This window comes from Macrobrachium rosenbergii, chromosome 51, assembly GCF_040412425.1.
Source record: "Macrobrachium rosenbergii isolate ZJJX-2024 chromosome 51, ASM4041242v1, whole genome shotgun sequence".
In the NCBI taxonomy this organism is placed as follows: Eukaryota; Metazoa; Arthropoda; class Malacostraca; order Decapoda; family Palaemonidae; genus Macrobrachium; species Macrobrachium rosenbergii.
The window spans coordinates 67,010,843-67,035,155 of record NC_089791.1 but is presented as its reverse complement, the minus strand read 5'-3'; the positions used below and the strand labels follow the sequence as shown (position 1 = coordinate 67,035,155).

Sequence of the window (24,313 nt, the reverse complement as noted above, 5' to 3'; positions counted from 1 at the left end):
GTTGAAAAACTGGTTTTTCAACAGGACGCTGCATCACCAGTGTTGACGGGCCAGACCGATTTCACGTGGCTGCGCAGTGATGCATCTACACTCGGAGTGGGAGAACGTCTGCCCAGCACGTCTGCTCAGCTCCAGCGCCGATGGCTCGATCACATGTTATTGAATTGCATTTTTATTCTGAGATCCATTTGCTCATTAACCTTATCTGCATTTACTTTCTTTCGGAAGTTATTTTCCCTGCTGAAGTCTTTATACCCCCTTTCTTCTAATTTTCGTTACGAGACCTCTTTCTTTTTCTCACCTTCCTCCTGAGGACCTGATCTATCCTCCTGTATTCCTGCACAGCCTTCCAATCAGTCTTGCAATTTCTTTCTCCACTAAGTTTCTCATTTCCTGTTTTCACAACTCTTATTCCCTCTTCCTAAACCTAAAGTCACTCACTGCCGACTGACTTTATCTTGAAAAAAAAAAAAAAAAGGTAGTAAGAAGCTAATTTTCTCTCTCAAATGTATATTTTGTAAATATTTTTCCTTGAAAATCGTTTTCTAATGAATTCCCTTTCTGACCATATTTCTACAGGCTCTTAACTCATGTACCCCAAGAGCTCTGCCTTCCCAATATGCCATCTCTTTCTCATTTACCTATTTGTGCACTGGCATGCTCTAAAAACCTGCAATGCACAGATTCAAACTCTTCAAGAAACTCTTTTACTCTAATTCTCTTTCAGTCCTGGCCACACACATTCTCTATCAGAACTTTCCCTTTGTCAGGCTCAATCTTACCCCATACAATCTTCATACTAACACATGTATAATCCTTGCCCAGAGTTTCATTGATTCCACAATTAATACAACTTCCCAAGCTGTACACTTTCAGCTATCCTCAACACACTGACCCTTTATCCTTACCATTCCCGCACAAAATGCCTTTTTTTTTCACCTCTATCTCACTCAGTGCCAAACCAGGCAGCTTCCCTTCTTAAACCCATCAGCTATCACACATTCCTTATCTTCTGCACATCATTAATATACATTTAAACTAGGAAGATGCATAGAAATACACGATGTGGGGTTACAAACCCTATGCCACGGCTGTTTTATGACTTTCACACTGTGCAGAGTAGTGGAATGTTATTATTTTCTAGCCATTTAAGAGAACTGAGAATCTGGCGCTATTAGTCTCTTGCGGAGAACCTCATCTGCCATTTACAGGCATTTATTTCACCACAACTGTCGCGCGAGAACACTAGTCATTTTATTCAACACCACTACCGCATCACGTGGCTGATACATGATGCATAGTGTGTACGGGGCTTTACAGGCTACAGGTAACTTCTGCTATTTTACAGAGAAAGAAACAGAGACAGACAGAGAGAGTGATTTTACCTGATGTTTTGCTGTCCTGTTTATCCTAACGAGAGCTACGTCATCATATTGCACAGGAAACTTATAATCTGGATGAAAGACCACTTGCACTATGCTGAAGTCCTCTGGACGAGCGCCTTCGTCCATCGTGCTGTGGTCGTGTTCCCCCAAGCGAACCACGTTAGGGTTACTGTCGGCAAGCATTAAATTTTGCCGGATTAGAGTTATTACTGGGTAATGCTAAAATATTGTGTACGATTATTTCTTTGCTACTTCCCTCTTTTTTGAAGAACAGCACTTTATCTTTCTCTATGAAAGAGGGAGAAGTTGGAGTAAATACGTTTGATTTTATGTGGCAGTTTGTAAGAATTGTCTTTTTGTCCTTGTGAGTGACAGATAGATATATAGATGAAGGCTTACCGATCATTTTCATTCTTTTTACTCCTATTTACTGAAATTTCGACATGTCAAATCCATTATCAGCAATAACATGATATAATTACTTACACGTGAAGAAAGCAGTGCAAGGCTGTTATGAGCCAATTCTCATTGATGAGGTTGGCGCCGCATAACCACCTTGTTTCTCCTCCGGAATCTCTTTCGCCAACTAATGCCTGCAAGAAAAAATTACAGTTAAAAAAACATGTCTGAACAGCATATTGTTTAGCATCTTTCATTGGCACATTTAAGCATAAGTGCAACAACACATTTACTGCACAGCGGCAAAATAAAGATAAATATTTTCAACACGAAGCCGTTTTTCTTAACAGGAAGCAGTTCCAGACAAAAAAAAAAAAAAAAAAACACACACACAATGGCCGTTGCCATTTCCTTACTCCAACTCCTGAATCGTGAATGTGCCCTTGTGTAAAAGATTTTCCACAACATTAGCTGCTCCATACAGCTATGTAGCCTACTGCACCAATCACCACTGCCTTGTATGCCCCTCTTGTTTCCTGGACATTGAGGGTCTTCCTTTCTACTACCTTTCTATATACATATATATATATATATATATATATATATATATATATATATATATATATATATAAATATAATATATATATATATATATATATATATATATCTGTATATATATATATATGTATATATATTTCAGTGTACACTCACAAATATTACACCAGAAACATCTCTTCCTTATAGCATCAAATACAAACTTACATTAGAGGGGCATGATTAGCAGGTGCATCTGGACTGTCCAGGATTCGAACCATTGGGTGATCCAGTGATAGACAAACTCAGGGCTGCACCAATCACCTGTGCAGCTAACACTTTTGCTGAACAGACCCTCCAATAGTGGGTGGTGGTCTGGTGGGTACAATACATCCCAATGCAAATACTATATATATATATATATATATATATATATATATATATATATATATATATATAAATCATCAACACACAATCACGTGTGGAATAGAAATAAATTTCTGACTCAACGTCAGGATCGAACCTGAGAGACCTGGGGTTGATCCTGACTTATTTGAATCAAAAATTATATATATATATATATATATATATATATATATATATATATATATATATATATATATACTATATATATAGTATATATATATACACAGTATATATATGGATGGGTATATATATATATATATATATATATATATATATATATATATATATATATATTTATAATCTGTTAGTCACAATTTATAAGATACACATGTAAATGCAATAATCCGCATCCGGAATCTCAGAATGAGGACACGTTATCGATGTGACCACATATATATATATATATATATATATATATATATATATATATATATATATATATATATATATATTCTTATGCTGTGGTTTTCATAATGCTGTAATCTCCCTGTGTGTATGTGTGTATTGTTGTATACTGTATGATTTTGTGTTCAGATACACGTATACCGTAAAAGAGTTAGCGTAGGTAAAATGATTGCACTCTGTGTAGTTTGTGAGAAGGGACGGTGTGCGTCGAGCTGAGAGAGACTGAGAGCCTTGTTCGTTGTATAGAGAGCGGTTGTTAGTTCATTTTCAAAACTTGCTGAGATTAACACCTTCTCATATGACTAAATCCATTAGCGTACAAGGCGTTAGGGGTGGAAAATTCCATTACGAAAGTTGCCGAACGTCGTTCAGGAATATTATTAGAAGCGATGTTTTCCATTCTTATTATAATAACTAGAGATTCTCTTGTTCTGACACTATGTAATAATAAGTATTATTATTAACTGTAATTCCACTTTGTCTCTAATTATCATTTTTAAAGATTTTTTTCAAAAATAAAGATCTCGTCTAGAGCCTGTTCGCACATTCGGCCCACCGTCTGCGTATGGACACCCATCCAATCCTTAAAAGGGGCCCACATTCAGAGACCAAAAAGCGTTGTGAAAAGGAGCTGCATTTTTCCGCTCCGCGTCTCTCTCTCTCTCTCTCTCTCTCTCTCTCTCTCTCTCTCTCTCTCTCTCTCTCTCTCGCTCGCTCGCTCGCTCTCGGGATTACGAATGTCCCGTTTTAATGTAATTGATATTTTGATAGACGATGGTCACTCATATTCTTTAACGGTTTAGTTCCTTAGTAAATGTGTCTGAGTTATCTGAACAGTGTATTTTATTAAGTGTGTGTGTAACGGCGCCTGGTTAAAGACACGAAGCATTTGGTACCAAGGTATTGTAATATAATTATTGGGTTTCAGTGCACTGAAAATAATATCTGCAGTGGTTATATGTAAAGATACCTTTTCACTTTTTTTAATATTTTTTCATGTTATATGTTTTATGCTTTATCTTTTGAAGAATTTTTCTTTTATGCATATATGTGATGTATTTGCTATTGCCTTAATTTTTGCTTTACATTTTTTTATATTTAATCTTTTGCAGAGTATATTTCTGTGTCTTTTGTATCCACATTTTTACGTGATTGATTTATTTGCCTTATTTTGTTTAACACTTGGGAATTGAAATCTTGTTAACAATTTAAATTCTTCTTTAATAATTTTTGATTAATTGATAAATTAATTCCTGATTTAATTTTGACTGATGATTAATTCAGATTTAATCCAATTTTTCAAGTAATAATAAATTTCCCTGAGACTGTTAATGTCATGTATAATCTTTGAATTTAGAAATAAATTTTTGTATTTAAAATATTATATCAGAGTTTCATTCATTGACCCACGAGTAATTTTGATTTGAATTAGAGATAGAGTGGTAAGTGAGATGTTTTCCTTCAAGTAATTGAAGTGAGCTCGAACCAGGGAAATGAAATAAATAGAAATACTTGAACTTTTATAATATTAATGGAGTGACGCCCTTAGATTTTACCTCACACCTGTTTAACGAACTTAATCTGCTTTCTTTCATGATTGATAAGTTTATAAGGGATCACTGTTGCCCTTAGAGAAATCAGTCGTCTTGTATGTGTGATGAGGGTTCAGGTGTCTGGCTTTTGTGAGGTAACTATAATTGTTGAATAAATGGTAAGTTTGGTAATCAAATATCAAGCACTTAGATACCAGGTTTGATTTAAAGAACAGACACTGGACACTCCGGGGTCACCATATATAAATGGTGCACTAGACTCCGGGACAAGCACTTAGATATCAGGTTTGATTTGAAGAACAGACACTGGACACTTCGTCACATATATAAGTGGTGCTCAGACCCGGGAAAACAGATCACAAATATCACTCTGGTGTATACTGGTGGTGTTAGGGATATATTTTATTAGGAGAGTGACCATATAGTTCTTTTATTTTATGAGGAGAGTGACCATATAATTGTTTTTTGCATTTTGTTGTGTTGAATTGTTGTCATATTGAATTGTTAGTTGAGTAACTGAGAGAGATGGCTCCCTTCGATGTTCAAGAGTTTTTAGCAAACACCTCCATCCAAGAGTTATCTGAAATCACTCTGACTAAAGCACAGTGGAGTGAGATAGCAGTAGCATATGGTGGTCAGGTGTCTGCCAACATGGTAAAGGCACAAATAAAATTCATTGCAATCCAAGCATTGATGGACTCTGGTAAAATAGATGAGGAGCTCGGAGATGCACAAGAGTTGTTGAACGCAGCTGAGGCAGAACTTATAGATAAACATGGGCAAAAGAAAGAGAAAAGTGATGCAGAAGCAGAGCTTAGACGTCTAGAAGCAGAAGCAAATTTGATTAAGCTGAAGATGCAGGCTGAAAGAGAGAGAATGCAGGCTGAAAGAGAGAAAATGCAGGCAGAAAGAGAAAAAGAAGACAGAGAAAAATGAGAAAGAAAAGAAAGAGAAGAAGAGAAAGCTGCTGAAGAGTTAAGAAAAATAGCAGAAGAAGAAAGAGAAATAGCTAGACACAAGAGAGAGATGGAAAGGTTGAAAGCTACAGCTGAATTGCCCGTAACACCATTTAACCCTACTCAAGGTGATTCAGACACTGTATTTGATGTAGCAAGAGTGCAGAAGTTAATTCCAAAATTTACAGAAGCTCCAGATGAGTTTTTTGATCACTTTGAAAAAGTGGCTGCAGGAATGGGATGGCCAGAGGATAAATGGTCAGTCTTGTTACAGAGTGTTCTCATTGGTAAAGGAAGAAGTGCCTATTTAGCCTTATCAGCTGATCAGTGTAAAAGAGTACAAAGGTACTTAAACACAATGTGCTACAAGTTTACCAGATGACCACTGAATATTATAATGAAAGATTCAGATCTTTGAGAAAGGATGACCAGATAACTTTCTTGGATTATGCCTACAAAGTGAGAAGATGTTTTAAATGATGGTTGGAGGCTGCTAAAGTTAAAACATTTGAAGATCTTGAAGAATTATTTGTCCTTGAACAATATCTTAGGGGAATTCCTGAACACATAAGAGCCTATTTGAGAGAGAGAGAGGTGAATAAACTTGACAAAGCTGCTACACTTAGCGAGGATTTATCATCATAAGCAGCAGAAGGAACTATAATGTCAAGTACCCGAATCAACACACAGGTTTTAGGTTTCATCCAAATTTCAGGAGCGGATTTAATGGGAATCCTACAAGTGGCAATACCAAGTCAATGCAGGGTAATATCCCTCAGCAAGCTAATGTAAAATCCTCATATAATAATGTTGCAAGGCAATTACAGAAGCCTAATGTTGTCTGCTACAAGTGTGGAAGAGCGGGACACTTCAGTCGGGAGTGTCATCAGACACATTGGCAGTCCAAACCAGTTGGTCAAGTAGTGAGAAGTGACCAGGTGAAACAGACTACCAAGAACAATGTGGGGAGGAGTCAAGCTCCAGTGAAGACTGAGACTAAACAAGCTGAATGTTTAGCAACCAGTGGAAATGTAACTTCAAGCAGTGAGTGGCTGAGCAGTGTGGAGGCTTTTAAGCCATATATCTATGAGGGTACGCTGACAACTCCAGGAGGTAGTGTGCAGGTACCAGTCAAGGTGTTACGTGATACAGGGAGCAACCATAGTGTGGTAGTCCGTGGTGCTCACCCCCCGTTGGAGGAGAATCTTACAGGAGATTCTCTTATTTTGAAGGGTATAGGAGGAGAAGAGGTAACTCCTATATGCCGCTTACACCTGTCATGTGAATTAGTGACAGGAGATGTTGATTTTGCTGTAAAGGACTCACTGGCTGTTGAAGGTGTACATGTTCTATTAGGGAATGAAGTTGGTAGTGTGCCATTTGTTCCTTGTCCTATAGTGACAGATAAACCCTTGAGGATTAGTCCTACGGTAGATTTGGAGAAGAATAACCCCACCTATTTCCTAGCTGTGTGACTACTAGGGTATGAAGAGGACTATGCCTGCAAGTGAAGAGACTGAGGATTTACCCACTCAAGAAGGATCTTTGAGCTTGGAAGAGTTGTTCCAGGGAAATGATGTTTCCCGTAATGCTGATCAAGAAGAGGTTTCCCAAGAAGAAGCTGTGGTCCCTGAAGAGACTCTGAGTAGTCAAGATGTTCCTGAAGGTAAAAGTCAAACTACAGTAGCTGAGTTAGCAGATACTGAGAGCTCAACCCTTGAAGTTGGTCAGGTGACCAGGGAGAAGCTAATGGACCTACAGAAAAAGGATGTATCCTTAGCTGAGTTGTTTTTCAGAGTTGTTGATCAAGAAGAGATGCAACAGACTCCTGCCTGTTATTATCTGAAGGGAGGTTTGCTGATGAGGAAGCATAGACCTGCAGATATACCAGGAGATGCTGAATGGGGCGAATATCATCAAATTTTGATCGCACGTCCATTGAGGAAGCAAGTAGTAGCAGTAGCTCATGAGTCTGGACATTTCGGAATCAGGAAGACTGTGGAAGACCATGAAATATATATATATATATATATATATATATATATATATATATATATATATATATATTTACAGTATATGTACGTAGTTATATCATGGGCATATTTGTGATTTTTTTAAGTATCCCAAGGGTATCATAAATTCCCTCTGCGTAAGTTATTCCTACGTCCAGTGAATCAATATTAAAGAATACGTATATATATACAGTATATATATATATATATATATATATATATATATATATATATACATATATATATATATGTATATATATATACATATATATATATATATATATATATATATATATATATATATATATATATATAATATCGAACTCTCGCCATACCCGCAATAACTTCTCGCTGCTGGGAAGAAAGGGCGTTGGGTCAGGTATGATACATGAACCATACGTACGGGGGTCTAAGCGATGTCAGGCAGGGCAGCCGATCGAGACCACAGGTCTACCCCAAAGCCAAATCAAAAGTTCTTCAAAAAGAAGGCATCATTGCTTACCCCATACAAAAATGGGAATAAAAGCACGTTAAAAGAAGAAGAAGAAGAATATATATATATATATATATATATATATATATATATATATATATATATATATATATATATATATATATATATATATTTACAGTATATGTACGTAGTTATATCATGGGCATATTTGTGATTTTTTTTAAGTATCCCAAGGGTATCATAAATTCCCTCTGTGTAAGTTATTCCCTACGTCCAGTGAATCCAATATTAAAGAATACGTATATATATACAGTATATATATATATATATATATATATATATATATATATATATATATATATATATATACACATACATACAGTATATGTACGTTTAAGCCAAAACCTTTTGCTTACCAGCCAAGGCCAAAATGAAGAAGATAGCACTCGCCGGCCACCTATCACCCTTTTCCGTCGGATCTGATGATGTGGGCGGGATCCAGTTTTTCCACACTCTGTAATTATAGACATTTCATTTAATGGAGGAAGTTGGTAGATTTCTTCGTCTAGACTATCGCCAAAACTTATATTTATTTGTAATACTCTATATTTACTCCTATTTTGTTGTTGACAATAATAGCTAGTCTCCTATCATTTCTCTAGCCTCTTGCTATTCATGTTTTTATCTGATGTATTCTATTTGGTCTGTGGAAAGTGCAGTTCAATGTCCCAGGTTGATCTACAGATACCTGTAAACGATTTTTATATTAAGGCTCACGAAGAAGTTTCAGGAATCCTTGGAATAAGAAATAAAAAACTAAAGGTTATATTTGCCTTTGGGCTTAACTTCTGTAAAGCAAATTAAACAGTTTTCATACGAGGAAACCATCTTATGGGAAGGAAAGTATGTGCGAAACTCGGACTTACCTAATCCTGTTGTAGGTGCAGATATCACAGGGTCCTTATTTTCAATGTCTGGTTTGTCTCCTGTAGAATATAAGGGAAAACTCTAAATAGAAACTGCACATTCTTTTTTCTTGCATTCAACTTTACAGATTTCTTATAGATGTCTGTTAGAAGGGCATCTTATAGATGTCTGTTAGAACGGCATCACCCGCAATGAATGGAAATACAAAATAATTCTACGTGGTTCAGCGGAGAGTGATATCGTTAGAAAATGACCTTTAGCTGGTGCAAAAATTACTACTAGTGAGGTGGGATGGTTCTTGAATTCAAGCACGGCATGTAAAAGCACAAAAGAGGAGAGGCAGAACCAGCTGAATTAAGACAGAACAAACTACCAATCGATGGGCTGCGGCAGCAAACTTGAGGAATCTTCTTGTTGAAGCCACATATTCGAGTCTTATGTTGGGCCATATCCGCTGCTGCCGAAGGACATGAGATCATTGGGACACACCTGGCCGGCGTTGCACATCCTCTGTTTGTAGTGGGCGATACGCTCTCCCCAAACACAATATCTGTGGAATGAATTTGAATGCGTAAAATAGCTTGATGACTGAGATGCGACTTTTGTGCAATGATATTCTGTTTATCAATACTGCGTTGAAATAATCTGAAGAGCATGTCTAAAGCTAACCCTTTCTCATTTACATGTTTTCTTAAGTATTTAATATCTATTTTGGATACAACTTTAAGTCATTCATCTTATGATAAAAGAAACACTTTTTTCGATGACTGCTTGGGAAGCTTTTTTTTCGATAATCAGCTAAAGCTTTCTTCAAAGTTCTTAGTAATAGGTTACTGTACGTCCTTAGTCCTTTGTGACTGATAATGTTCGTAGAAAGAGAGCTGCTACTCACACTTATTTTGGCCACACGCATATCTATGAACATGCAAAGAGCGTTCCAGACGACAGCAAGATTTAGAATAATCAGCAAGCAAATTCGTTTGTCCATTCATTTACTATTGGTTACAAATACACGATATCGTTTACAAATGCACGTTGTCAGTGTTGTGTTCCGTTTTCATTTCTTCAGTTCTAGAAGGGAATGCAAGATCTTGTGTGTGTGTGTTTTTTTAATTGACTGCCTGAAATGTCAAAAGACTGACGGAAAGGAAAGCAAGCACCTAAATGCCGAGGAACTTACGGTGATTTAATGGCAATGATTGATTTAGCTGAAATGTTTGCCTCGATTTTTCTTGCAACGAGAAGTAGGTCGTTAAGAATGCCGTTCATGATATCAGCTTTAATTTATAGAGATTCTTGTCAAGATTATTCTTAAACCTTGTTAAAAAGTAAGTCGCTCCTTAATCCCACATACGTATTACGATAATATGAGACTAAAAAACAAGCCTTCCCTGTGCGAACGTCGTCAGCAGGTTGTAATTGGTATGTTAAACGTAAAGTACTATACTGTATGCCGAGATAATATTGTGTATACATTTAGGTGGGCTTCCATGCCAAAAGCAATACTGAAGTGAGAGACTTCTATTGCTTAGTAAGGAATATCCTCAAACACACGCTAATCACCTTTTCCTGAGCACGGTCGAGGTCTTCATTGACATTTCGGGGCTTACCATTCCGACTGTGATAGGTCTGAGCAGTTGTCAGCAAAATGGATGAGCTTGATTTCTTCAGATCAATTTCTTCTCACAGCATTTTATACAGCTTGAGATATCCAAACTGATCTGCTTGAAGGAAATAAGCCAGATACAGCAAGGATTCCAAAGACGTTTTCCCTTGAAGTTAGCATAAACAGCGGTCTGACCAGCAATCATAGTCCATACCCCACCAAAACACTTCCAACAGCTCAGCGGATGACAAAGCTCTGTACTTTGTTTAATTTGCCCCGAAAGATGCACAGGTACTACCATCTTCCGTGTCATCATCACCATCTTTAGTGCGGCGTCATTCAGCGAAAACTGCCTCAGCTGGAGCATTCAGCTGTTTGCCCACCAGATTGTCTATCAAGTGCTCTCTGTCTTCCTCTGCAGTCTTCATCAGTCATTTTATCACCATCTGGTTCAACATACACGGCAGCAGGTTTATCTTCTAGAGTGACATATGTTACGCCAGACTGAATATATATCAAAAAAGGCCAGTCACTTAGGTCATATTATAATAACACTTCATGCTTTGTTCACCAGCATCAAAAGAGGGTGTCGGGAGGGTGAAGCCGCGTGTCATAGGTACTTTCCTCATTATGCGAATCGGCAAGTACAGACTGCCTTGTGAATCTTTAAAAGAAAACTTTATTTATAGAAACCTGTCAAATTATAATTCATGGCAATATTGCAATTAATTATTGATAAAAACGGCATATGAAAATATTAATTTAGGCAATGTGACGAAAATATTAACTTAGGCAATGGGACAAGTGACAACGCTTTCCTCACATGTTTCCTACCCTAAGGGGATGGTGAAGAGAAGACGATTACCATTCTGGGTCTGTAGCTCTCGGTCAGTCCTTTTCATTAAAGGACCTCTATACTAAACTTACAGCCAAGCAGTTAAGATGAGCCCTGGCAAGACGTGAAATATAAGAAAAGCCAAAGAACTTCAGTTTTTGAAAATAATACCGACGAGCCTTACAATGAATGAAAATGATGTAACCAGTGCAAAAAAAAAAAAGTCCAGAATTAATTTACGCGACTTATTTTCATTCCTTAAAGGGGAGAGAGAAAATCAACTGGAATTATGTAATATTTAAAATTGATTTAATTTTTGCTCACCTAATATTTTCATTCCTTAAAGGGGAGAGAGAAAATCAACTGGAATTATGTAATATTTAAAATTGATTTAATTTTTGCTCACCTATCTTTAAGTATGAAAACTTATTTCCAAAAGAAGAGTTATCCCTGAACTCTTGTTTAGAAGAAAAAGATAATCAGGAAATATCACAGCGAATAAGAGAAGGAATATGATAACTGAAAACTAACAGAGCGGAAAATGAATGTAAAAAATGAAAATAAAATAAATATGTTAACTAAGATAATGCCGGAAGATCAAAGACAATATACATCATAATTTCATATAACAAATGACCCACATACGGATCAAACACATACTATATACGATAGCTAACATAAGAATATATTCCCATGGATATCAAGTTATATTTGATTCCAAAGATAAATATAATCCTCATGTTTACGTTGTGTGTGTTCCAGTAAATAGTTTCATTCATGCATCATATATAATTACTTTAACAATATAAAAATGCTTATGCTTTTCATATACAATACCTGTTTCTTATATTAAAACTAATGCAATGGCTCTTCACATCAACTTTTGTCACATTCGTATACCTGGCAGTCGTGTACGATCTTTTTCTTAGACCAAGCCCCAGCAAGTCACTGTTCAAACTTCAAAGCGCTCCACAATCCACATACACGTCGGCCGTGTGACGTGTGTACCGCAGCCAAACAGAAACGGCGAATGTGGTGACGGACAAATTTCTCGCTTTTGTCCGCAGACAAAGTCTGGTCGTGTGGACAGGGCTTTAAGGGTTCTGTTTGCCAAAGCATACATGTAATACAAAGAGGAAAAAACATTCCGCTCCCACACCAAACCTAGGATATACGCACGATACACGACATTTTTATTGTATTCACGGTCTAGAAAAGCCGTGATTGCCATAAACAGACCAGAAGATGCCGAATACTTAGCCAACAGCCTCCACAATAATTTAAGCCTCAATTATACTATAGAAAAAAAAACAAGAACAAGACACTCCCATTTCTAGACATATTAGTAACCCAAAAAGTAAAGTTCTGCACAACAGCATATACAAAACCCACAAACACTGGACGCTGTCTTACGCAAGAGGCGGATGCCCTGAGTCATTCAAGCGATCAGTTATAGATGCTTATGTTAAACGTGCAATAACAGATTGCTCATCCCGGAAAGAAACCCACAGGGAACTTCAAAGTGCGGCCCAGACACTGGCCCGTAATGGATATCGAGACAGCATGATGCAAGAGGTCCTCAAAAAGCGCCTAGACAAGCTGTATACTATCCTAAACAAAGAGGGCATCAAAACAACAAACAAGAAATTATGAAACACCCCCGTATCCCATACCACGCACATTTTGAAGACGAGAAAAAGGTAACAACAAACGTTCTTACAAGGATCCCCGTCCCATTAGAGCCATACCAGTTAAAAGTCCAAATATGCAGCAAACCGAACCTGGCATCAACAGCTGTAATGAAAAACAGCATCATAACCAGAGCCGAAGTAGAAAGCTATAGCCCCACGTGGTTTACCGAGCCCAGAAAGTGCGTGCCAGTATCCACCCAACACCCATGTGGGATTTACCAGGATTAATAGAGTACTCTATTAATCCTGGGATTTACAACCATAACACTCGAGTCCAGACTCCGCCAACGATCACTGGCCTACAGAAACCAACGATCAAACCACCAATACTATATTGATCAACGCGACCGTACACCAACAATTAAAGAACTAATATAAAATACGTCGACTGAATATACAAATCAGAATCGACCCAACCTAGTTATAGCAGAGACCATCAATATTGCTAGATCACAACCAGCATTAAATATGCAAAGGGACGCAAGTACGACGCTACCGGATGCTGGACTTTGGACAGGAGAGCGCCCGGAGGCGTATTTACAATCTGTATACACAGTCGTGAGCATAACAGCCAGTAGCCAATCACCAACCAGATCACGTAGCCAATCAGATTCGAGCAATGACGTCATCGACCGCATATTTTAAGTAGCTATATTTTGCCGTATATTAGACAACTGTGTGTGAGCAGCAATAACCCATATGAGAAATATTGTTCAAAATTAACTCACTGGTGTATTTTTATGCATTAAAGAGCCCAATAATAAATAAAAAAAATATGCACGCACAGAGTGACGTCATTGTCTTCTTAAAACTAAATAGAAGAGTCGTCATTCCTCCTTTGTGACAGCAATATTGACATTTTTTCCCCGCTACGTTGTTTCAAGTATGGCGTTTTATGTCGTCAATATAATAAAATCTTCTGTTCATGTAACTATATTAGTTAAAAGCTTCATTCTGAATAACAATAATAATTATTACACAGGCATTCTTGAAGCACGGAACACGTTTTCTTTAAAGGCTAGCTTTAAGAAAACGGACATATTTAGCAGTAACTGAGCTAAAAATATACACAGTTAATAGGGCCCTTTTTTTTAGAATCCATAACGTTAATTAAGTCAGTTGCTGTAGATAAGCTTATTATAATGATGTAACTTGGTTATAAATAGTGCGTGAAATATAAAAACTTGGGTGATGTTGTTTCGTGTAAGCTTTGTGAACAGAATAATGGGCTACTTTCCACCTGTATACAGTATTCTATGAAATGTGGAATTTTCTAGCAGTTTAGACATTTTTATGTTAAAAAATTAGTAAAGTCGATATAAGTTATTAATATTTTAAGGCTTTGTTAAATTTTCCTTCTTTGCTGTTAATTCATAAGGTTTTCTCAATTGCGTCTCATCTGTTGTTTACATTTTTGATCGACGATGACGTCACTGTTCGTCCATATCTTAATTTAATTTAACACAATTTTAGTCTCTTTTATGGACACAAATACACAAGAGGGTTAATATTTGAACAATATTTCTCATATGGGTTATTGCTGCTCACACACATTTGTCTAATATACGATAAAATATAGCTAAGTGATATGCTGTTCGCATATAGGCTGGATGACGTCATTGCTCGAATCTGATTGGCTACGTGATCTGGTTGGTGATTGGCTACTGGCTGGTATGCTCACGACTGTGTATAGTGTATACAGATTGTAAATACGCCGCCCGGAGTCACATGTAACCACCACCCACGATCTAGATAGAACTTTCTAGACCGTGCCACCACCACACGCAAAAAGGATCACGCGATTACCCAGACGGAAAGCAAGTCAATTACTGAAGTAGCCTTCACAATATAGATATATATGTAACTAGGATTCTTAACTAAAAAAGAATTTCATGTAACCAAATTTCCACATTTGTACCAAAATTTATGTTCAGAAAATTATATCACTATTGTAAATGTATTTTAGAACTATTTTTTAGGAGGACTAAATGAGTCATACACCTTATAAATTTTATGTGTAGCATCACCGTATTTCTTTTGTACTCTAGAGATGGAGAGAAATGGTTGTCGAGTAAATGGAAGAATCAAGAAACTGGAGTTTGTTTTTCCGACAAATAAGCAGAGAAGTAATACCCAAAGAAAACAGAGAAATTGAACAGAAAGCTAATAAATAATCAATTAGGCATAATATATTACATATATATAATATGTATACTGTGTATATACATATACACACACACACTCGCCCCCCCACACACACACACACACACACACATATATATATATATATATATATATATATATATATATATATATATATATATATATATATACACACACATGCAAGTACATGACCTCTAACATGAATACAAGGTTACAGGTGATTCAGCGAAAAGTGTATGGCAAGAAAAATATGATAACGGACACTTTCTGGTAGAAACAAGAACATCCACTTATCGACCATCTTACCTCACTTTTTTTCTAACTTGGAACAGAGTATCTCCTTTATACTTATAAACGTTACACTTTCGCAGTGAATAATAAATGATATCGATAAATATGATTTTTAAACGGCATCAAAAACATCGCTCATAATACGTGCCAGTCAAATGACGAAGTTAACAAAAATGACAAGACGACTCCTTGAGAACATCTTTACTGAAATGTTCATGTTTCCTGTTAGAATTAAAAGCCTTAAGACTAAATAAAAGAACCTGACAGAATCGGCGATAAGCTGAGAATTCACACCAAACAAATTAAGAGAGGGGACCGGAAAGTTCACAATATTAACGACGATTTACAAGTAAACTATAAGACCAGCGTTTATAGCTGAATCTGTAGGAATACACCTGCTGATTTTTATACAGGAATAGCAGTTTCCAATGAATACTGCGGAATCTTGGAAATAGTAAAGTAGGCGTCAAGTTTTGGTTAACTAACTATAAAGTTACTGCGTCCGAATTTCAGCGGCGACTGTATTTTTCCAAGTTTCGGAAAGCTGGCCATGATCGAGTCTACCGGATCTCATAAAGATGGAATATTTCTATCAAAGACGTTCTATTCATATTCGTAAAACTCTACAGAAAAACATTAAATGCAGAAAAAAAAAAAGTCCGAACGATAGCTGTAACTTGCTTATTACTACAGGTTGCACTTGACCTACCTTGAGAGTCTGAACCCACGACCAGCAAAAAAATCGCTAACGCTGTAAACCGCTGACTTTCCACTCCTGACATTTTCTTAACACTGACGTTGCCCGAGCCAACCAACGGTCCTACCTAGGTTCCTGTCGCCGGAGTCAGTCATTATATGACCTGGTGTACCTTTGGGATTTCCGAGACTGGCTTTCGCCTCCTAATGTCTGGGACGGAAATTCCCGATGCACTTACTCTTTGGAAAAACACTTTTCTAAATCTAATGAATAGTCTGTACTTCCTTTTTCCTAAAATTATACCTGAACACCAAAGGATTATTCGCTCATGTTGTTATGATAACCACATTACGAGCAATAATAGTGGCGAAATTCTTGACAGGTTTGAGTATTAGGAAGCGAATTAAAAATAGTACCAGATTCAAAGTATTTACATATAATGGTTAATAACTTTGAAATTTACTATTAGCTGTGTTCAACGATAAAATATCTTTTAATATAAGAATTAAACCCGTCATGGGGTATCACTCGTATCACTGACGAAAAGATATAACAAATATTACAAATTTGTTACATCTTTTCGTCAATAACTTAGCTAATAATCAAAATTAAAGGTGTCCTTGGGAGAGTAGGTTACTCTTCTGCCACAGATGCAAAACCAAATTCCTAGAAACCACCATCCAGAGTGTAAAATGGCTAAGAATACCCTTTAAGATTTCACTCCTCGAAGATATTCCATACCTTACAGAATCTCATAGTATACTACTTCAAAAATTCACATAGGAGAGCCACATAACTTGAATTGAGAAATGCATAACGTGATTCATCTTTAATGCCCACGTCAATTAAAGCCATGGAGTCACAAGGAGGAAAATGTCTTTAAAGTGATCAGTGACAGGCACCAATGAGGGCTCTACTCCCTGTCACCTTCCCTGACCTCTTAAATCTATGCTCATGAATAATAGTTAGGAAACAAATTGTTTAAGCATATTTGATTAACTTCTTGAACAACCTGATCACTGAAGATGTGCTATGGGAACTTGAACAGACGGGAAAGAAATGAGATGTTTATATGTGTATCAAAGATCTTTCAACAGAAGGATTTGCAAGCTTGGTTACCTTCCTTATACTGTCTACCCTACATTCAATCTCGGTCAAAGGGTAAAGGCTTGACCACCGTCATAAGTTCTTCTCCGCTTTATTGTTTTTTTGCTTTTTTTTTTTGTTAATCCATTAGTCTTCACAAAAATAAGTCTGGTGTGTAATGATGTCTTGTGGTTATTTAACATTAGGACATAAATACCTTCATGCAGTTTATTGATGTACACCTTGCTTCATGTCTCAGAAGAAAAGAAAATGTAGTTGGGGTGTTAAGAGTTTCACGAAAACAGCACATAGCAAGTTTTACTTACTATGACTATGTTCTTAAACGTACAGTAAAGTAAGATCAACACGAATTTCTTCAAAAGATTAGGCCACTCTATATGTTCATAGTGGTGGTGGAAAAGGAAACCAGTCTACATTTCTTCCTTTTTAATGGGACAGATCTACAAGAGGTCTTGACTCTTCTGTTGGCTCTCAGTCTGTCTTTCTCTATCTAGCGATCATTCACACAACACAACTTTTATTGGCAGTTACTAGCCAGTTACTAACTCTGAAAGCATCGCTAAACACTCAGCGTTCAAAGAAGCAGAGAATATCTATTTTAGCATAACATGTAGCAGTACAACAGATCTTAACCACTCTTGTTTTCTAAACTGATAACTCAGCAACGGAAGTGGGTTCGTGTGTACGTGACACACGGAGCAAAGCCACGGGAACAGTCCCTTGGTCTCTAGACTTGGAGCAAAGGTATTCTAACCTGTGTGTCAGCGTCTTGTTTAATAAACACTGGCGACTCTCACAATTCTTCTGTTGCAGTCTGTCACCTAACATCACATCACCCACGTTTCTTCGCTGTTAATAAACATATATTTCACCTTTTCCCGTTATCTGTATTGACATTTATACTTTTCCAAAATCTTCTATTTCGCTTGCAAAAACACCATGACTACACTTATTCCTTACACATATACGCCTTACTATTGGCTAGGCATAATTACTATATTACTGCCGACTGGTTTTAAGGTAACCTGTAACACCTTGTGGAAAGTAATGGTCTGCCTATCATTATTTTGAATGTAGTGTGTGCGTGTCTCTGTGTGTGTGTGTGTGTGTGTGTGTGAAGGAGGAGGATTGGGAGGTGTGCCTAGTTTGCTATTGTTGTACCTAATATTTTATTTCTGCCTTGCTGTGTTCACTTTTATGCTTTTAGAAAAAACTTCTTGACATTTTTTTATCATTTTTTTTTTGTCATTCATACAGTAAGTTTATAAGGATTTGAAAATGTTTTGACGTAACAAAAGTAAACGTTGGCTTTTTTTTATATAATTCGACCGAAGAGCCCGTTAAACAAGTCGTTGTTTCAAGTCACAAGGGAAAGATGTAGTTTAGATACAGTGAGAGCAGTTCAATAACTGGAGAGTGCATCTGGGGAAGTACGAGAATATATCGCTGGACGAGGATTTTTCGACGAAATGTTTGACCCATGGGACTGTTCCAAAATTCTTCAAATTCAAGCTGCCCATCAATTAACCCATAGCCAATTATATAAAAGATTTTCAACGTCAACCATTAGAAAAGAAGATATGGCAAAAGAGACGTCTGAGGAAGCATGGGAAAACAATATTGGCAAAGACAAATTCAAAAGTGAAGAATTCTTTTCCATGGATCGATTACAATAATGAATGTCAATTCATATAATATATACATATATATATATATATAATATATATATATATATATATATATATATATATATATATATATATATATATATATATATATATATATATATATATACATACATATATATGAGTGTGTGTGTGTGTGTGACGTGATGGGCACTAAATGATAATAGTAAATAGTAAGTATAAATATCATGTCGCAAATCAGGAGAGGACGATCTCCTGGTGGAAAAAAGAACTAAAAATAATAAAATAAAATAAAAAGAGCTAAAATAATGAAGGTAGGTGAACTGCAAGAGCTGGAGGGGAGACTTAATTACTTACGAAACAGTGGGTGTCAAAAGGGTTCTACGAGTACACACGATCGTCCTTCGACCAGCTTTTAGGCGTCTGTGTCCAAGGGATGTCCCTCTCCGTTCTCGTACCTACTACAGATAATTTTATCAACTCAAGTTTTATCATGACAAGTTGTAGCAGGACACTGAATGAGACCAACCAAGGATTTAAATGATATCACTCTGGCCACAATTTAACAATATTCTACACAATAAGTTAGCACTACACTGGTACACGTGTGGGGGGGGGCGGTTGAAGCTAACTTTAACTAGAACCTCAAATATGGTACAAAAAAAGGAGGGTTACACTAATATGTCTCCGATGTTTATAACAGGAAATTAAACAAACACAACAATTGAAAATTGTAAAAAGGCATAACAATTACAAAATGAAAGAAAGTGCATAGACAACATTAATTAAAAGGTACACCATATAACACATAAATATGCAAAAATAGAAAAAATGGTAAAGGGAAATTACAGGGCAAAAAATAAAAACACGCATACTAATATGCATAATAAAGAACAATTAATGGTACACTGAAAAAACAAATGAAAAACCTGGAACAAAATTACAATTCATGTTAACCAATCGAAATGAATTACAGTTAAACATCCAGCAATTATTAAGAAGTCTGTTACTTCACATACATACCCCTCGAGCCTGGGAACATTATATTAATTCACAAAAATTCGCTGCATCAAAAGAGATGGTGCCGTCATGTAAGTGCAAAAAGGTTTACGTTAATTATGTGACAGGAAAACAAAGACAGTGTTTAACGTTACTATACTTATTAACTTGATCTCTCCCATTTCATTACAAATATGGGCAGAACAATAAAAATGTGTCCCAGCTCAAGCTGAAAATCGTCCAGAATAGGTTAGTGGCAACACTTACACATCCTTTCGCCCAGGCAAAAACATTAAAATTAAGACAAGAAAAAACTTTCACAGTGGATACCCTTGATTATGAATAATCATCAAATCACAAGGTGTATAATTGCACAGACAGTACATACGTACACATACACGTCACACTCAGGGGCTCCTATTTTACCAACACACTACAGGAGTTTACTGGACACAGCCCATTATTTCCCCTACCAAAGAAAAATTTCTTTACAAAATGAAGGTAAGTCCACCGCCCAGGGACTGCAGCAGTGGTACGCTGGCGACAGTTTAATGGTCAATTAATCCCCGGGAATTGTGCACTAATAGCAACTTAGAGTGCTTAGGAAAGCCTCTCTCCCACCCCCCTTTTCTCTAGCTTGTGACTTATTGTTGAGCATTGCCACTGAGCACTGCAGGGGCTCTGTGGTGCATAATAGTCATCAAAGCCGAGTGGCCAGCAGGAGCTGCTTAGAGCTGAGCAGGAGCAGGAGAGGGGGATGGGTGGCCCTGCTTGGAGCTGCGGCCTCGGGATCGCTGTAGGGACGTCGACTTATACAGCAAATGGCTGCTTGAAGCTCTCACCCCTCGGTTCTGACCTCAGTAAGCAACTTCGGAGGTGGGCCTACAGGAATTCCTGCAGGCCATTAGGCACTGGCACTTCCGTAGGTGTGTAGGAATATTGGAGGTGAGGGCAGTTGATTGGCTGGGGCCACCTAAGCCTGTCCCTTGTAAGCGGGACTTGTTTCTTGAAGCTTTCCCCAGAAAGAAGTTGGATGGGGGCGGGGGCGGTTTGTTCCTATGCGATGACCAACAAACTCCAACTCCAGAGGCGCCTCTCTCGAAGATTCTGTACGGAAAAGGACTTGGGCTGACGGTTGGTGTTCAAGGGCAATTAGGGTGGAAGCGAAATGCAATACTAAAGGAGAGCAGGGGAGGGATGGGATGACCTGCGTGTTGTTCACAACAGGATGTGATTAATGGTGGGGCACTGCTTTCTCTCTCCCTTTTATGGCCTAGTTGTTTGGACAAATGGGAAACTTATTTTCTTTCACTTTAGTTAGAAATAGGAAGTGAAGGTTAACTTTGGGTGAAGCAAATATAATTTTCTGATAAAATAAAATTATTTCAGAAGGAACCTTTGACGAGCCTATGGCTCATATATAACACCTCCCCCCAAAAAGGGAGAGATTTCCTGATCTTCTGAAGGAAATCTCGCCAGGAAAAGGGTCCTTAAAAAAATTATAGCCACAGGAGAATTGGCAATAACACTGTTGGAGTGAGATCTGTACCTCTTCACAATATGGGGAAAAGGGGAGGGGGGACTCTTATACTGGCAACATACAACTTGTGTCTAGGATATACAATTAAGTGCCTTGTCAGCCAGAAAATCCTACAACTATATTTTACCTCTTTCACACCCTTTCTTTCACATCTGGACAGACAGTCAGCGAGGGCCTAGTTTTCTCTGGGTATATGCTGAATAGCAATATCAAGTTCCTGCAACAACAACGGCCAACTATACAACCACCGATTCTTCGTACTCAGTCGATCTAGAATACAATTGGGCTATGGTTTATGTATATCTTAGGTGAGGACTGATTGCCCTGGATATACACTGCAAAATGTTCTAAAGCCAATAGTAAGGCATACAGTTCCTTTTCTATGATGGTATAGTTGTACTGATGTTTGTTGAACTTTTGGGAGAAGTAGGATACAGATTGCAGAATATCAGAATCTCCCTTTTGCAGCAGCACAGCACCAGCTCCCAAATCCCTAGCATCCTCAGCTATCTTGAATGCAGCCTTAAAATCAGACGCCTTCAGCACAGATGATTCGCTCATCATTGCCTTCTGTGCCCCGAATGCCATTTGGTACTGAGCCATCCAGACATACTTCCTGTTCTTCTGCAGTAGGTCTGTGAGGGTAGCATAATTTGGACAGAATTTCCAGTAGTAACCGGTCATCCCATGGAAACGACGCAAATTGTGCTTGCATGAGGGTGCAGGATATTGCATAATACTTTCAACCTTGGCTTGGACAGGTCGGACAACACCTTTTCCTGTCACGTGCCCCAAGTACACAACTATGTCATGACCAAATTCAGTCTTTGACAAATTGACAGTCAGGTTTGCTTCCTCCAGTCTCTTAAATAGTGCACAGTCACCTGACATATTCTTCCTGTGTGTCACTGTAGACAATGATGTCATCAAGGTATGCAACAACCCCATCCAATCCTTGGATTAGGGTGTTAATTATCCTCTGGAAGGTGGCAGGGGCATTCTTCATGCCGAAAGGCATCATGCTATACTCGAACATCCCTTGAGGTGTTACAAAGGCAGGTACTTCACGAGCCCACTCTGAGAGTGGGACACACCAGTGTCCCTTCATTAAGTTTCACTTGGTGATGAATTGTGCATTTTCAATGGTGTCCATTCAATCAACTCTGGGTCGGGGGAAGGAATCTGACTTGGTGACCCTGTTTATCCGGCGGTAGTCTGCAGAAACGGATTCCACCATCGGGTTTCCCGACAAGCACACAGGGTGAACTCCATGATGACTGGCTGGGGCAGATGATGTCATGGGCTAGCATATAGTCTAACTCCTTCTGCAGTAGCTCCCGCATCTGTGGTGAGATTCTGTATTCATGTTGGCGCATTAGCATAGTCTTTATATAAAGGATTATGATTTCATCAATGAAGCACATTGAAAGATGTCTGTTTAAGGAAAGATATCTCCTGATACTCTTTCCTCCCCCCAAAGATGCATTGGAGAAACATTGCACGAGCAAACTATCAGACTCTTGTGTGAGAGGAAGCTTTGACCCCATCACCCAAGCTGCCGTATCCAACAGACTGTGGCTGCATCCTAGAAAGTGCAGCACTGAAGCCAGAACTAACGACACTTGTCCCAGTACCAGAAGCTTGCGTAGAGCTAGTTACATGTTCTTTTAAACTGTATGTGGCAAGAAATGTGGCTGTGTCAGAGAAGGACGAAAAGTGCATGTTATTGCCGTGGTTGTATAACTACACAGAGCAAGAGGATATTGACGAAAACTCGTGAGCACAGCATATTTATCTCAAGGGACTACTACAGGGAGCTCACTTGACTGCATTCTCTAGAATCTAGATACATGATGGTACATAAAAACAGGGCAAAGATCCTCTCCATTAAGACTGTGATCAAAATTTCATATTACCATAGTCCTATGCATGTTCAGCGGTGAATCAGCAAGATCAAAGTTAATGACAATGGTCACACCTGCAATACCTAAAAATGAAGAGCCCTTTGGTTTTACTCTCAAAGCTGTTTCCAGGAAACCCTCTCTGCCAGATTATCCCTTTAATACCATTCCATCAAATCCATCTAGTTAAAAAGAAATAAGTACTGGATAACCATAACAAAATTGGTTTTATATTTTTCTTGTGGTTTCAGAAAAAATCTGAAAAAAGGCCCATAATGGCACCCCTTGTAAACCTGAATATGTAAGGAAGAGCCAGTTATATTTTTAAAAACTTCCCTCATATATCTAGTTTATTGAGCAATCTTTCTTAGAAATAACTCTCTCAGGCTAAATGATTTCCGGGCATGTCGAATTAAGATACCTCAGAATTTGTTAAAAACGGGCAACATAACTTTTGACTACCAGACAGCTGTATGTAAGCAGGTTTAAATTATATTTTTCAGTCAGTGTAAAGGAAGGGTAATAAGCTAGAGAATTATGTATAATCAGCCCTGTAGCAACTTCGGTGACGAGAATACAGGCACTTTTATGAAAGAGATAACTTGTGTTTCTTACTTTTCTAAAAGCCACTTTTTGGTGAAAAACCAGGGCCCGTATCCACCCTAGTTGCTTGTAGGATCCCATACCCTAACTACCTATAATGGATGCCTGTTTGTAACAATAAGATATTTTAAATGTGTAATTTTCAGATTTCTCTCCTCTGCTAAAGCTTCTGATTGACCAGTC

The 24,313-nt window shown here is 37.7% G+C and overlaps 1 protein-coding gene across 3 annotated transcripts in view; it reads right to left on the bottom strand.

Moving 5' to 3' along the window:
- LOC136833474 (venom protease-like) overlaps positions 1 to 24,061 on the bottom strand; it is a 43,724-nt gene extending 19,663 nt beyond the window's left edge. Inside the window, exons 1-6 of one of the 3 annotated variants that reach the window (XM_067095682.1) lie at positions 19,445 to 24,061; positions 9,425 to 9,601; positions 9,051 to 9,110; positions 8,541 to 8,638; positions 1,872 to 1,978; positions 1,386 to 1,554 (exon numbers count right to left, since the gene is read on the bottom strand). In XM_067095682.1, the coding sequence (XP_066951783.1) occupies positions 1,386 to 1,554; positions 1,872 to 1,978; positions 8,541 to 8,638; positions 9,051 to 9,110; positions 9,425 to 9,530 (540 nt within the window). In that variant the 5' untranslated portion in view covers positions 9,531 to 9,601; positions 19,445 to 24,061. Of the gene's footprint in view, positions 1 to 1,385; positions 1,555 to 1,871; positions 1,979 to 8,540; positions 8,639 to 9,050; positions 9,111 to 9,424; positions 9,602 to 12,329; positions 12,440 to 16,346; positions 16,505 to 19,444 lie in introns of those variants that run through there. The other 2 variants (XM_067095680.1, XM_067095681.1) reach the window with 2 other exon arrangements.
- Positions 24,062 to 24,313: the final 252 nt, after the last annotated feature.